This window comes from Piliocolobus tephrosceles, chromosome 4, assembly GCF_002776525.5.
Source record: "Piliocolobus tephrosceles isolate RC106 chromosome 4, ASM277652v3, whole genome shotgun sequence".
NCBI lineage: Eukaryota > Metazoa > Chordata > Mammalia > Primates > Cercopithecidae > Piliocolobus > Piliocolobus tephrosceles.
In genome coordinates, this window is record NC_045437.1 from 53,858,386 (window position 1) to 53,874,757 (window position 16,372).

A 16,372-nucleotide genomic window follows, 5' to 3' on the forward strand; every position below is an offset into this window, starting at 1 on the left:
CCCAGCTACTCGGGAGACTGAGGCAGGAGAATGGCGTGAACCCAGGAGGCAGAGGTTGCAGTGAGCCGAGATCATGCCACTGCACTCCAGCCTGGGCAACAACGAAACTCCATCTCAAAAAAAAAAAAAAAATGGGTCACAAATTTTGCTCCGAGCTTCCTAGTAACCCAAGTAGAGACACAAACTTTATCAGTTCTAAGATTCATAATGTCTTGTGGTAATGACAAAAGGACATACATCCACAACCAAAAAGGAATACTTTATTATTTTGAAGCTTTGATATTCCTCCCATGCATGTGGAGCCCTACACTGGTGAGTCAGATTAAAACATACAAGGCTCATAGGACTCTCTTTGCTTAGGTTAGAGGAGAAATTAGAACCTAGAGTCAACATAGGGCAAGTAGTCTAAAAAAGTAGCAAGCTCAAAAACAATATATCTGCAGTTTCTTTCTTTTTTCTTTTTTCTTTTTTTTTTTTTTTTTTTTGACGGAGTCTCGCTTTGTCGCCCAGGCTGGAGTGCAGTGACGAGATCTCGGCTCACTACAAGCTCCGCCTCCCAGGTTCACACCATTCTTTTGCCTCAGCCTCCCGAGTAGCTGGGACTACAGGCGCCCGCCACCGCGCCCGGCTAATTTTTTGTATTTTTAGTAGAGACGGGGTTTCACCGTGTTAGCCAGGATGGTCTCGATCTCCTGACCTCGTGATCCACCCGCCTCGGCCTCCCAAAGTGCTGGGATTACAGGCGTGATCCACCGCGCCCGGCCTCTGCAGTTTCTTTCTAATGCTGATTTAATTTCTACCCCAAACATGTAAAAGATACAGAATTGGTAAGAAGAGAAGAGAGCTCTTTGGTGGAAAGGGAACAGTGTTCCTATGAACTCCTATCCCTCTTAACCCGATTTCAAAGAAAAGATCCACAGAGATAGAAGAAGCAACTTATGAAGACAAAACTTTCATTCTAAGAATTTAAGAATAGAACAGAAAAGTATGTCAAGCTGTAAAATTGGCCTGCCCACTCTCAACAACGACATAACCAGCCTAGATGCCAAAGGTATTCAGTTACTAGACTCTGAGGCTGATTAGTTGCATCAGGATGTGTTGGATGGGCAGTTTGTTTCTTGTATAACCGTTTGTCGCCCTAGAAAGTCTTCAAAAGCAGCTACACAAGGACTCTTTCTTTGATATGCACATAATGGTCTCCAGGATGGAATAACAGGTAAAGACAATAGCTGCAGCAGGAACAAATTAATATACTTTTCATCTTGAACCTGCTGAGAAACCAGGAGCATTTATTAAAGACATATAGGAGAAATGGATAAAATTTGATCCTTCTATTAAGCCAGAAACTACAATAGAGTTTTTGGCATCATGAGCTAATCTAATAGACATGGCCTTGTGGAACCTGGGTTTGGAGGGCAGAATTTTATAGAAGTCATAATGCTTGAGAGTTCATTGGTTGAGGACACAGTTCTCGTTTTTGCACATAGAGATAAATGGTTGATTAGGTCCTGACAGATTTTATAAATATGCAAAGGTAGAAACTAACATGATTTTCTGGCAGAGCCGTTATGAAAAGTGAAGACCCCAGATCTGTGCTCAATCTTCTGAAAAATGTTTGCTTAGGAGCTCCTCAAAAGTAGACTTTTCATTATTATGTGTATGGAATCTTCTTTTTACTGGCATAAAGAACACTGACTACTAATCAGGCATTTCTGTTTTTCTGAACAATTTTTCATTCAAATGACTTGAAACTATCATGCAGAATGTTCTAAGAGGATAAAAATTGATGTACATATTATTAACTATTTTAAGTAGCAGAATTTAAAGGTTAGTGTTGTGAATACTAGAAAACTTAATTTTTGTAAAGAGCAAAAATATGACTATATAAAGGTTATAAACCAAATTTTATATCAAAGCCTAAAGAAGAAATATTAGCTACTATGAAAAGGACTTTCCCAAATTTCTAAAAGGAGTTTTCTGGTGCTTAGTTGTTTTCCAAAACCAAAATGATCTTTGTATTTTTCTTATTCTATATTATTTGTGATTTGGTGTTTACTTGATAATATGATTATGATAGAACTTTTGGTGAAGCATATAAGCTCCGCTTTGGCTGGGATGGAAAGGCACATTATTCTTGCATCTTAAACATTTGATTTCCCTTCTTTATGCGTAAAAGCTGTAAAAAATGTACGGAGGAAAAGGGTTTTCCAGGTCATCTGTGGTCTGTTCTAAGATTTAAGTAGAGGTTATGTAGTACTTGGGTGTGTTCTCAGTCAGCTCTGCTAGAGGAGTATATTATTCAGCAATTTTTTTCCTTTTCAATGCATTGCTTAAGATCATTAAATAGTGTTTTTGCTTTGGTTGTGGCAGACAGGAAAATTATATATTTGGAAGTAGGATTGTAGTGAAAATAAAAGCATGCAGTTGGAAGTTAAATTGACTTGGGTGTGAATGTCACACATGTTGCTATTTGACCTTGGCAAATCACCTAACCTCTCTAAATTTCAGTTGACTCCTATGTAAATAGGCTCTATGAAACTTGCAGAGTTGTTTGACAATTAAAAGAAGTAACATACATAAAACATCTAGTGCTATTTCTAGTACCTAACTGGTATTCAATACCTCATCAAAACTTCAAATCTTTGGTCTTTGGAAAGACCAGTATTTTTAAAAAGAGGAAACTAAAGTTTAGCAACTGGCTAGTGCTGTGAAAGAGATCCAGTAAAGCGTGGAATTTCTAATCTAGTGCTCTTAAAAGAGATGAAGCCCTTGGAGCGTGGGTGTGGCAAGGTAAGCTTCTCTGAAAGAATTGGGTCACCTTAGACCTTGTCTTCCAGTCTAACCTCACTAGATAGCTGAGAACCAGATAGCTGAGAACATTCTGAAACTACACATCTTGCCCTCAGGGAGAGTTGCAGGGTAAGTGAAGACAGGGTACAGAGTTGATCCATTGACAAACAGTGTTATAATCATGTCTTAAACTATAATTAGAAAACAAGTATGTGTCAACCACTTTATTCTTATAAACATACTTTATATATTTTACTGGTAGAAGGTATCCGAGTTACCAGTGGCAAATCACTACAGGTCTGCAGCAACCTCAATTCTTGCCTGCTCAGAAGAAAGAATACAACTGAGGGGCGTAAGGCAGAAAAAGACACCGAGACAAGTTTCAGAGCTGGAGTAGAAGTTTATTTAAAAGGCTTTAGAACAGGAAAGAAAGGAAAGGAAAGGATGCTTGGAAGAGACTCAAGTGGGCATCGAAGTCAAGTGCAGTGTTTAACCTTCATCCTAGAACTTAATAGCCTGGCCCCTTTCTCATGATTCTTCCCTTAGGGTGGGCTGCCCACATATGCAGTACCCTCCTGCCCTTGGGAGGTGAGCATTCCCAGTGTGTTTAGGAAGTTGTATGCATGCCCATCTGAAGCTTTTCTTCCCTTTTCTGGTGGAGTGACCCTGGAAGGTCATATGCCACCATTTTGTCTCTTAATGTGCATGCCCAGGAAGTTGCTTCTCCCTGGCACTTGCATTCAATTAACACTTTAGTGCAACAGGTGTGGACCATCAGGAGATGGCCTCTCCCTGGTGCCAGCTGCCAATTTATCACATTTAGAGAGGCAATATGATAATTGCCAAACTGTCACATGACATTCCTAGTGGGTCGGGGAGAGCCCTTTCCTGCCCTGTTCATGCCTATCTACCTACCTGTAACATACACACACACACACACACAAAACACACACGGCAAAAAACAGGAACAATATCTTGGTAATCTTTCTTAAGTTAATATGAATTTTATGGTGTGTATTATGTTTTGAGAAATAAGGACTAGGTTTTAAGCACAAAATAGAGCTTGTTTGTTTATTTTGTGCTTTAAAATACTTTTAAAAATTGCAAAGTAAAAGTTTGTTTCTTAACCTTTTTTTGGAGACAGGGTCAGGCTCTGTTGCCCAGGCTGGAGTGCAACGGTATGATCTGGACTCACTGCAAGCTCTGCTACCCAGGCTCAAGCAATCCTCCCACCTCAGCCTCCCAAGTAGCTGGGACTACAGGCATGCACCACCACACCCGACTAATTTTTGTATTTTTTGTAGAGATGAGTTTTGCTATGTTGCCCAGGCTGTTCTCAAACTCCCGAACTTGAGTGATCCACCCTGCCTCGGCTTCTCAAAGTGCTGGGATTACAGGAATGAGCCATTATGCCTGACCTGTTATTTAATGTGTTTATAAGCTCAGGGAAAGAGTTTTGCTATAGGTAGATGGCATTTTAATTAAATTCAGACTATTCAAGGCATACACAAGTAACTTTAATTTTTAAAACCTGCATAAAAGATTATGGTATCAAACATGACACTGGATTCAAGTTTGTCTGGACAATGTGGGTTATTTGCCTTTTGATTTCTTTTGATTTAAAAGTAAATGTATAGTGAAAAAAAAATCAGAAACTATTTGGGAGAAAAAAGAGAAGAAAGTTGAATAAAAACTGAGGTTGAGATGCTTCACTACAGGCATTGACCACTAAATTTAACTTTATTTGAATGCCCTAGAATGAATTACTTTATCAGTGGTATATGATAACTAGGGAATCAGGAAATTTGTTTGCAACTTTTAAAAGAGGGTATAGAAGCAAGGCTTTTGTTAGCGTGTGTGGTACCTTTGTGTAATTTCTAAAAAGATGCCCACCTGGGTGAACACATAAAAATGTATCCCTTCACAGGCCCTTGTCAAGTGCATGACTTGCTAAGCAGGGCAGGGGGTTGGATTTTAAACTCCCTTAACAAACAGGGTGCAATCTGCTAAGAATATGTTGTTTTCCTGTAGAGGAAAAAGAAAATGAAAATTTGGAAGTGTTGAAGGTTGATGTAGTGTAATAGGAATGATGTAAGAGTGAATTTGATATGAAAGCAAAAAGGAAGAAGCAGAAGGTGGGAAAGGAGTAGAGTAAGGAAGCAGAAGAACAGAAGGTCAGTTTTGCTCAGTTTGCAATTTTCCCTGAGGCCATAGGAGTCATTGTGTCTTTCCAACCTGCATATCTTCCTTCAGAAGAGGAGAGGAGAGGAAAGGGAAAGGGACAAAGGCATTTTCATTCTTGGCTCTCTCATCATGTTACCAGTAAGAAATTATACATCATTTTTAGAATTTTCCTCATTTGCAAGATATTTTGATGTGTATTTCTCTTGAAGGTAAGAGTTTTGGGAGTATATTTTGCAAATGAAAAAAAGAAGGCTCAAAAAGGATTGGGGACTTGCCAATGTCACCCTATTCTTTGGGACAAAACCAGGATTAGAACCCCAGTAATAGAAATGCCACTGAAAAGTTTGTAAGCAGAAGCTAGATTTCTTTCTGTAGCAACTTTTAGGCCTCAATGAATTATTCTGTTTTTTAAGATTTATCTACCAATACAAAGTATTAAGTTTACTCAGAAGGATAAACTTCTAAACAAAATAGTTGGAAGACTGTTGTTAACTTATACAGATCTCTGGGGAAGAGACTGGTGATAAAGATGCTAATATTAATTTATTTCTTTGAAAATACTAAGATCTAAAGATGCTGAGACCTGCGGCTTTGCTCTCCAGATTTATGTGGGGCCCTACTAGTTTGTTTTTTAAAGGAGAAGATCCTTGATGAGTGTTAGCACTAGAAGGCTGAAAATGTCAGGCTTTTACTTTAATTATCTGTTGCTTATGCCCACTGCTTTCTGTTATGGTTTCTGCATAGTGTCAGCATTTATTATCCTTAAGTAATTTAAATACCATTATTCTTTAAACTCTCTACTATTCCTAAACAAAACAAAAATGTATTTTATGTAATTTTTCCTTAAGGAAATCCTCTTTCGCTCTCATTTTTTCAAACCAGCATATATAATTGCAACTGACCCTATATTTAATCAACGTAAATTCAGAGCATTCCCTGATGGAATGAAATCAGGAAAGCAGAATACTGGCTGATGTATTCTAGAAACAATGGCATGGAATCAAGTCCCCAAGTCTACTTCAATTCCCTGAAACCTTTCCATTCTCTATACTATTCTGTGAACACCCTGAATACACTCCTGCCTCAGGGCCTTTGGATTTACTGTGTTCTGGAAGATTCTTTTCACGGATATATACATAAATCATTCCTTCAGTTTCTTTTCACTCTCCGCTTGGATGCCACCTTATCAGAGAGGATTTCTCTGATCATAGTATTTAAAACAACTTCCCTCCCACCTCACTGTCAATCTCCTTATCTTGCTTTGTTTTTCTTCTTTCTCATCTCCAACTAGAGTAAACTCCATAAAACCAGAACTCTAATCTGTTTGGGTTTTCTTTTTCTGTAACCCTGCAGCCTAGATTCTATTAAGCATTTTATAAATACTTGCTAAAATGAAAAAAAATATACTTAAGGCCCGGTCTTGCTGCCTTGTTTTAAGAGGACTAACGATAAGTTATGATGTGCCCCTAGGAAAGCCATCAAGGTCCAGATACCTTTCACTTTAGGGTAAGATTTGTTCAGTGTGGAGCCAGAAGAAAGGAGAAAGATAATTGGGTTATAGGAAGGCAGGTTTTGACTGAAAGTAAGGAAGAACCTGCTAATAATTGCAGCTGTTTGAAAAGTGTTTGATCTTTTTTTCTGTAGATATTTATATAGATTGTATGACCACTTTGGGGATAATTATAGAGGATATCCAAGCATCTTATGCAAATTAGATTATATCACTTCTAACATGAGTTCTTACAAGGTATGGTTCTATATTGACTGAGAAATTAATAGTTGAGTTGAGTTCTTCTGTGAAATGCTGCCAAACAGATATAGCTATGTTATGTTAACGCCCTACACCAGGGGTTGACAAATTGTACCTCTTAGGCCAAATTGTATTGGTTAACTCTTTTTTAAGTATTTTTATTGGAACACAGCCATGGCCATTTGTTTACATATTGTCTATGGCTTCTCTCACACTGTAATGTACAGTTGAGTAGTTGCAACAGACACATGGCCTGCAAAGCCTAAAATATTTGCTGTGTGGACCTTTACAGTAAAAGTTTGACAACTTCTGCCCTAAAGTGAAAAAATATTGTGTGGAAACCTATCTTACTCAGTTTTCCAAGTCGTTCATGATGATGATGATGATGATGATGATGATAACTGTTGTATCAATTAAGATTTAACTATAACATAATAGACCAGTCTGAATATTAAAATAGAGGGAATTTAATGCAGGAAATTGATTACATGGATGATGAGAGTCTGACTAGTTTCTTCCAGGAAGATACGTAGGAGGTAGTTTGTCAGAGTCCAGAGGTTAGAATCATACAGCAGAAGCTGGAATCATAGGATAGAAGGGTAGGGAGGATGGAACTGTTACCTGAAGGTGGAACTACAAAAAAGATTCTTCTTCTGCTGAGATACTGCCCAAGGCACAGAGGAAAGGAGAAAAATACTCTGGCTTCTCCAACTGGTGCCTCCCATTACCTGAACCCAATCATAAGTCAGCTGACAAAAAAGCCTGGAAAATGGAGCTTTCAGGGTTTGTTCCCTTAAAAGACAGAGCAGAGCAGAAGTGTAAGGAATGAGTGTAAGGACCCCTGCATAGCTGCTAATGATTATTAAGTGCTACCTTAGGCCAGGTACAGAGCTAAACAGTTTGTGTGAATATGTTGCCTAGGAGGTAAATACTAGTATTACCCCCAGTTTGTAGATGAGGCTTAGACAAGTAAATTGCTCAAGGCCATGAATTAAATAAATGACCAAGTTAGAAATAATCCAGGTCTGCCTTACTCCAAAACTCTTGCTTTTAACCCTCTTATTTTACAAATGAGAAAAAAAAGTAATATGGAAAGATAAGAACCTTGCATCTGGTTAATGACAGGGCCAAGTCTAGAACCCAAATTGTTCCTATTAGGTTTTTGTACATTTTAAGGAAGCTACACCCTGTAATGCTATTATTGTAGCATTTGGAGAGTGTCCAGAGGAGACTCCCACACTTATGGTGAAAGTATCCTTGTACCCTGAAACTATTACTAAGCAACCTTTCTGTACCCCAGTTTACTTCGTTGTAAAATGGGATTATTAATTATAACTACCTCAAAAGAGTGTTGAGAAGGAGTATATAGATAATATATCTAAAGATCCCTAAACAGTGTGCCACATAATAAGTACTTAGTAAATACTGGCTCGCTATTGTTATTGTTAATCTTTTTATTATGCTCACCCTGAGAGTGGTTATCACAGGAAAAAAGTAGATCAAAAAAGTCATGAAACGTTATCAAGTGCTTCATTAAATAGTAATATCCTCATATTGGACATTTTACTTTTCTTCTATTTAGGAGAATTGTTAGAAGATACTAAAATATTGCATTTTTGTTTTGTTTGCCTTTAAGCAAACGGCCCTCATGATATCTTAGTTTCTTAATTCAAGGTCTTTTTAATGTACCAGTGCTTATACATGTGAAACATCATTTCCTCTTATGCCTCTGTATAGTTCATCTCTTTCATCTAGGTTGGCCTTTTTCCAACCATTCCCAATATGTGACCTTTTCCTTCCTATTCCCATGGCTTTTCTTGGCTTCATTCTTAATAGTCTCCCACTCCCTGACAAGTCCTTTTTCTTTCTTAACTAGAACAATTTCGGTAATACTTCAGTACATGCTCAAGATTTTGTTCTTAACTGATATATCCCTAGCTAATCATAGGACACATTTATATTTCACTTGTATTCAGCACATACAGACAATCTGTAACATGCTGTCATATACTATATGTATTGCTCAAGATGGTTCTTTTTTCATGGTCGTTTTTTCATTTGTGTCTTGTTTCTCCAACAAAGTTGAAAGTCATGCTTGGATGAACTTTAGGTGATTGGTGCTTTACAAATACTTAAGTGCTGCATGAAAACTTATAGCTAGAGTTCAAATTGTTTGCTTTTGAAATCGTTATTTGCTTTTAAAAGTAGTCTTGCTGCATGACAAAACCCACTAACAACTTTAGTCCTTGTGTGGGATTCACTAAAAATCACTTGAAAAGTAAAGGATTCCTTTAACCGAGAGCACTCTGAAGATCCAAAGATTAGCAGACCAGGAAACAAAAGACCCTGAAACCATATCCTTCCAGCCTGATACACCTTTTAGCCTATGGTAAATATTTTTCCTTTTTTTTTTTAAAGGCAAGCAAGAAGGTAATTTGACAATATTAATCACTAGATTTGGCATTGGAATGTCATATTTTAATGTGCTGAAAACACTTTAAAATGCAGGGCTCATAACAGAGTGTGGACCTATTGCCACTATTTTCAGAATCGGAGGCTTTGGACTTGATGTGGTGAAAATTGAACTGTAGTATATAGGAAGCAATGATGACCATGCAAATATTTGCACATTGTGGTCTATTATTACTGCATATGCTTCAGAGTGACCATTTGCAATGTACTGTCCTCAGAAAACTATATAAAGCAAACACAGAGATCTAAGGGAGGATAGTAAAAAGTCCTCAAAACAATCTCTGAGTGTGACTGTAACACGCTTGTCATTTATTCCCAATTCAGAATTTTCTCTAGTGACATATTCTTTTCTTCCTTATTTAAGAATGTTTTCTCAGTCTTTCAAAATCAGTATTTTTTTAGTTTTTAAGTACTACAGCTGTTGAACTTTAAAAGATAAGTCAAATTAAGTCATATCACTCAAACACGATGAGCTTTATAATTCTTTGTGAACTTAAAGGTTGAGTTTAGGATGACCCTGTGGTATACAGAATCTAGAGCTAGCTGGATTGGCAAGATTTTTCTCTTTAAAAAACTTTAGAAGCGTTTCTGAATAGAAGGAACATTTCCAGCTTTTAAAAACAGATAATCCTTTTTCCACCCTCTTAACATCCCTCTCCATACCTCAAACAAATGTACATGTTTTGGGCCATTTTGTATTTTATTTTCTGGGATGTTAATAAATTAAATGTAAATCTTAATAAGTCCAAATCCCTTGAATTTCATGATGTTTATACTTGAGGTCTAGTATTTTGCCTACTTCATTCCTCATTTAAAATATGGTTTTTGTCAAGGCTAAACAGTAAATTGCTATAGTAGTAGGAGTCCAAACCACAATTAATAGTGCTGAATGTCATGTTACAAACCTGCTTCTTGATTTTTTAAAATAAAGATCAGGGAGTAGCTATGGCAACTGGACCTCAAATACTGTTACCCCAAAGGATTTTGTGTTTTAATTTCTTCATCTAGGTTTTCTGTGTCTTTATAAGGAGATACCTGATGGACTACAAAGAGGATTATGACATGTATCCAACTGTAAATTTATAGGGAAACAGCATACCACTTTGTTTAAATTACCTAAGTTATATCTTCTATAGCTAAGATTACAGCTCACACATTTCACTCTGAATACTGATTGTAAAACAGAAAAGCAAATGCCAGAGTTATAGCCACAGAATAAGGTAGTGAGTTAATTTGATGGAGTTCATTTTAGGGACATTGTCCCTTGCTTTTGGTATTTTCCAACAATGGTACCATTTATGATTTTATTTTATTTTAGCCATGCCCTTTGGGTTCCCGAGATTTTCGAGAGAAACAGTGTGCAGACTTTGACAATATGCCTTTCCGAGGAAAGTATTATAACTGGAAACCCTATACTGGAGGTAATGTATAACCTGACAGAGCATTCATGCTTGAGCACTTTGCAAATATCAGAGAATATACAAATACATAAAAACAAAAACATGCATACATTCATGTACATACTAGTTAAAATTAGCGTCTGCCAATAAAAACAGGGAAATGCTTATAGTACTATAAAGGTCTCATGGTTTATTTTCCCTGTAATAAGGTTTATATATTAGTACAAATGATCAGAAATCATTTTTTAAAACCTAATTATGCTTAACAGGTATAAAATTCCTAGAAAGGATATCTGGATATCAAAACCATGTAGTATTTTTTGAGTTCTGCTTGAGGCTTCCTTGGGGTATATGTAAGTTACATTATAATCTTTAAATGTTTGCAATTATCACCCTAAAACAAGTTATAAGAATATAAATCAGCAAACTGTGTGTCCTTGCTTAGTCAAAGGCCAAGATTATTGTTATTCTTTTTCAGAGTTAGAAAATATTTTTGCTCTTTAATTTGGGCATGTATCAAGCACTGATTGTTCAATAAGCAGATGTATTTTACACTCCCAAAATATAAATTACATTTTGTTGAAAATTTCTCTTGGAGGCCAGGCATAATGGCTCATGCCTGTAATCCCAGCACTTTGGGAGGCCGAGGCAGGTGGATCACCTGAGGTCAGGAGTTCAAGACTAGCCTGGCCAACATGGCAAAACACCGTCTCTACTAAAAATACAAGAAGTAGCTAGGTGTGGTGGCGTGCACCTGTAGACCCAGCTACTTGGGAAGCTAAGGCAGAAGAATCACTTGAACCCAGGAGGTGGAGGTTGCAGAGAGCCAAGATCACGCCACTGCACTCCAACCTAGGCAACAGAGTGAGACTCCATCTCAAAATAAAAAAAAAGGAAATATATTCCTAAGTTTACTCTTTGCTTGCTTTTCCAGTATTTTATATTAAAAGAATTTTACAGTGACAACTTTATATTTACCACCAAGATTCTACCGTTAACATTTTACTATACTTTCTTCATACATGTCTATTCTTCTATCCATTTATTAATTAATCCATCTTATTTTTTGACGTATTTCAATTTAAATAGCAGGCATTAATGTACTTTCCTCTAAGTACTTCAGCATGGTAACATTATCCACAGTTCAGTTATTTGTTTACTTTTTTCTCTTAAAGCAAGATTATATACAGTGACATGCAAAATTTTAACTATGCTTTCTCTGGTTTTTGACCAATACACACACTTTAAAAATCCTATTGCAATATGGAACATTGACTTTACCTCCAAAATTCTTCTAGTCTTTGCCTTAGTCAATTTGGACTGTGATTACAAGTTACCATAGACTGGAGATCTTAAAATATAAATTTATTTTTCAGTACTGGAGGCTGGAAATCTGAGATGGAGGTGTCAGCAAGGTTAGAGTCTGGTGAGGGCCCTCTTCTGGGTTGTGAACTGTTGTTTTCTCATTGTATCCTCACATGGCAGAAAGAGTGGGGAAAAGAGCTGTCTGGGATCCTTCTTATAAGGCTACTACTCCCATTCAGAGGGCTCCACTGTCATGACCTAGTTACCTTCCAAAGGCATCATCTTCAAATTGGGGATTAGGATTTCAACATATGGGTTTTGGGGGGACACAAACATTCGGTCCGTAAAAGTCCTTATAGTCCTTTGCAGTCAATAGTTGCCTCTCCCTACTTCTCCTAAGAGACAACCATCATTCTGATTTTTTTTCTCACCGTAGTTTAGTTTCGCCTGTTCCAGAATCTATTGTATACAATACCGTGTTGTAAATCTTCTTTAAGCCTAATGTTTTTGAGATCTATCTACATTGTTGTACATAGAAGTGGTTCAGTCTAGCCAAGCGCAGTGGCAGATACCTGTAAGCCCAGCTACTTGCGAGGCTGAGGCAGGAGAATCACTTGGGTCTAGGAGTTCTCTTAAAAAAAAAAAAGGAGTTTATTCTTTTTTACTGCTGAGCAGTATTCCATAATAATAACCAGTTTTTCTATTCTGCTGTGATGGACACCTGGGTTGTTTCTAGTTTTTAGCTATTATGAGTAAACTGCTATGAACATTTGTGTACTGTCATTTTGTGGGCATATGTTTTCATTTTACTTGGGTAAATACTTAGGAGTAGAATTGCTGGGCAGTAGATTAGATGTGAATTTAGTTTAGTTTTTAAAGAAACTGCCAGATGTTTTTCCAAAGTGATTGTAGCATATTTAACTCCCCCTGACAATGTCTGAGGGTTCTGTTTGCTGCGCATCTTTGTCATTATTTGGTCTTTTCAGTTTTCTTCTGGAGGGAGTAGAGTGGTATTTCAATGAAATTTCCATTTCCATTTTCTGATGATAATGTTAAGCATGTTTTCATATATTTATTGGCCATTATATATCTCCTTTTGTACTGTCTATTCAAATCTTTTGCCTATTTTTAATTGGGTTGTTTACCTTCTCAAGTGGTAGTCATTTATAAGTTTTACAAATGTTTTGTCACATTCTGTGGCTTTCTCATTGCTTTTTAAATGGTGGTTTTATGCATATAAGCTTTTAATTTTTCTGTTTTTAATTACAATTTTTAAATAATTTTTCTTTCTGGTCATTGTGTTCTTTGTCCTAAGAACTCTTTGCCTACATCAACTTAAGAAAATATTTTTTTATGTTTTCTTCCAAAAGCCTTATTGTTTAGTCCTTACATTTAGATCTATGATCTATCTCAAAATAATTTTTGGTATGATTTGTATCTGTAGTGTATTTATGGATTTTCTGTTTTGTTTTGTTGATCTGTCAATCCTGTGCCAGTACCATACTGACTTGATTACTGTAACTGTATAGTCATGAACACATTTGATGTTTTTTATAAGCGTTCTTCCAACATGCTAACTTATTTGCTTTTTCATGTAAATTTTTGCATCTATTGTTAATCTCCACAGAAAAACCTGCTGGACTTATGAATAGCGTTATGTTGAATCTATAGATCAATTGAGGGATAACTGAGTATTAAACCATATTGAATTTTACAATTTTTGAACATGGTATATCCCTCAATTTATTTATGTCTTTAATGTCTCCCAGCTATGTCTTGTACTTTTAAGTGTAAGGTCCTGCATGTACTTTACTAAATTGATTCCTGAGTAATTTATGGTGTTGACACTATTGTTAATTAAACTTTTGAAAATTCCATTGATATTTGTATATTAACTTTGTATTCTGTGACCTTTCTAAATACCCATATTCTTTTTTTTTTCTCTTTTTTTTTTTTTTTTTTTTTTTTTGAGACAGAGTCTGGTTCTGTAGTCCAGGCTGGAGAGCAGTGGCTCAATCTTGGCTCACTGAAACCTCCACCTCCTGGGCTCAAGCGATCCTTCCACCTCAGCCCCCTGAGTACCTGAGACTACAGGTGCACACTGTCATGTCCAGCTAGTTGTATTTTTTGTAGACACAGGGTTTTGCCACGTTAGCCAGGTTGGTCTCCAACTCCTGGGCTCAAGTGATCCATATGCCTCGACCTCCCAAAGTGCTGGAATTACACAAATTACACACCCAGCCTAAATTCCTATATTCTAATTGTTTTACAGATGCTCAGGATTTTTTTGATAAACAGTCATGTTGTCCTGAAATCGAGACAATCTATTCGAATCTTTATGCTTTTTATTTCATTTTCTTGCCTTAATGCACTGGATTGGGCCTAGAGTATAATTTTTACAGGTACTGATTATATTTTTTATTCTTTATCCTATTAATATGCTGAGTGACCTGATAGATTTGACAATCTCAAACCAAGATTTTTTTTTTTTTTTTTTTTTTTTTGAGACAGAGTCTTGCTCTGTTGCCAAGGCTGGAGTGTAGTGGTGTGATCACGGCACACTGCAGCCTCAACCTCCTGGGCTCAAGCATCCTCCCACCTCAGCTTCTTGAATAGCTGGGACTGCAGGTGTGTGCCACCATGCCTGGATAATTTTTGTATTTTTTGTAGAGATGGGGTTTTGTCATGTTGCCCAGGCTGGTCTCCAATGCCTTGGGCTCAAGCAGCCCACCCATCTCAGCCCCCAAAGTGCTGGGATTACAGGCATGAGCCAATGGGCCCAGCCTCAAACCAAGCTTATATTCCTAGGATAAACCCCATGTAATCATGATGTATTATTTTTTATGTATTATTGTATTTAACTTAATTGATAATGTTTTATTGTGGATATTTGCATCTGTGTTTAAATTTGTAAATATTTTTCTTGTAATTTGTAAATATTTTTCTTGTGACGTCTTTGATAAGTTTTGGTATCAGATGCATTCTGGTTTCCTGAAATAGAATCTTTATTTTCCAAAGAATTTTAGGATTGGTATTATTTATTCCTTAGAATAGATTTCACTAGTAAAACCAGCCAGGCTTGATATTTTCTTTGTGAAAACCTGTTATTAAAAATTTAACTCCCTTAAGAGAAAAGGGCTATTTAGGTTTGTTGTGTGTTTTTTTTTTAATTTCTCGTGGGGTTTTTTGCTTGCTTTTTTTTTTTCTTTTTTGAAACAAGGTCTCCCTCTGTCACCCAGGCTGCAGTGCAGTGGTCCAGTCATATCTCACTGCAGGCTCGATCTCCCGAGCTCAAGCGATCCTTCTTCCTCAGCCTCCTGAGTAGCTGGCCACCACATCGTACTAATTAATTTTTAATTTTTATTTTTAGTAGAGACTACATCTTGCTATATTGTCTAGGCTGGTCTCAAACTCCTAAGCTCAAGGGATTCTTCAATCTCAGCCTGCCAAAGTACTGGGATTATAGGTGTGAGCCACCATGCCTGGCCTTGTTTCAGTTTTTGATTTTGTGTCTTTAAGAAATTTATGTTATACCCATGTGGTCCAGTTTATTGATGTAAAATTGATCATAACATTCTCTTGTTATGCCATTTAATATTAATATTTATAAAATCTGTAGTGATGTGTGCTTTCATTTCTGATATTGATAATTTGTGTTTTCACTGTTTTTCTTGATCAGTCTTGTTTGGGATTTAACAATTTTATTTATCTTTTCAAAGAACCACATTTTTGCTTTGGTACTCTTTCCGGTAATTTGTCTTTGTCTTTTTTTCTAACTTATTTATTTTTGTTCTTATAGTTATTATTTTCTTATTTATTTTCAGTTTCTTTTGCTCTTTTACATTTCCAAAATTTGATGTTATATTTTTATAGCTTTTAGTTCAAACCATTTTATTTACATTGTGAGTTCTTTGACCTCTGGGTTACTTAGAACCATTTTGTTTTAATTTCCAAATATTTGAAATTTTCTAGAATTTTTTGTTGTTCATATATAATTTAATTTCATTAAGATTAGAGAATAGGCCAGCTGTGGTGGATCATGCCTGTAATCTCAGCACTTTGGGAGGCCAAGGTGGGAGGATTTCCTGAGCCCAGGAGTTGGAGACCATCCTGGGCAACATAGTGAGACCTTGTCCATACAAAAAATAAAAAATTAGTTGGGTGCAGTGGTACATGCCTGTAGTCTCAGCTACTGAGGAGATTGAGGTGGGAGGATCACTTGAGCTCAAGAGGTGGAGGCTACAGTGAGCTATGATCACACCACTGTAGAGTAAGAACCTGTCTTAGAAAAAAGAAAGAAAAAAGATTAGAGAATACTCTTTTCTTGGTGAATGTTCTATGTATACTTGGAAAGTAATGTTTTCTTCTGTTGTTGGCTATATAGTGTTCTCTAGATAGCTATGAGATCAACTTGGTTGAGAATGTTGTTCAGTCTTTTATATTCTTTCTGATTTTTTTCTTTTTTTTTTTT

The 16,372-nt window shown here is 36.6% G+C and overlaps 1 protein-coding gene across 2 annotated transcripts in view; it reads left to right on the forward strand.

The window, feature by feature from the left end:
- ADAMTS6 (ADAM metallopeptidase with thrombospondin type 1 motif 6) overlaps positions 1-16,372 on the forward strand; it is a 333,597-nt gene that overhangs the window by 229,153 nt on the left and 88,072 nt on the right. Inside the window, exons 15-16 of one of the 2 annotated variants that reach the window (XM_023210467.1) lie at positions 10,515-10,617; positions 11,973-12,011. In XM_023210467.1, the coding sequence (XP_023066235.1) occupies positions 10,515-10,617; positions 11,973-12,011 (142 nt within the window). The remainder of the gene's footprint in view (positions 1-10,514; positions 10,618-11,972; positions 12,012-16,372) is intronic. The other variant, XM_023210468.2, reaches the window with a different exon arrangement.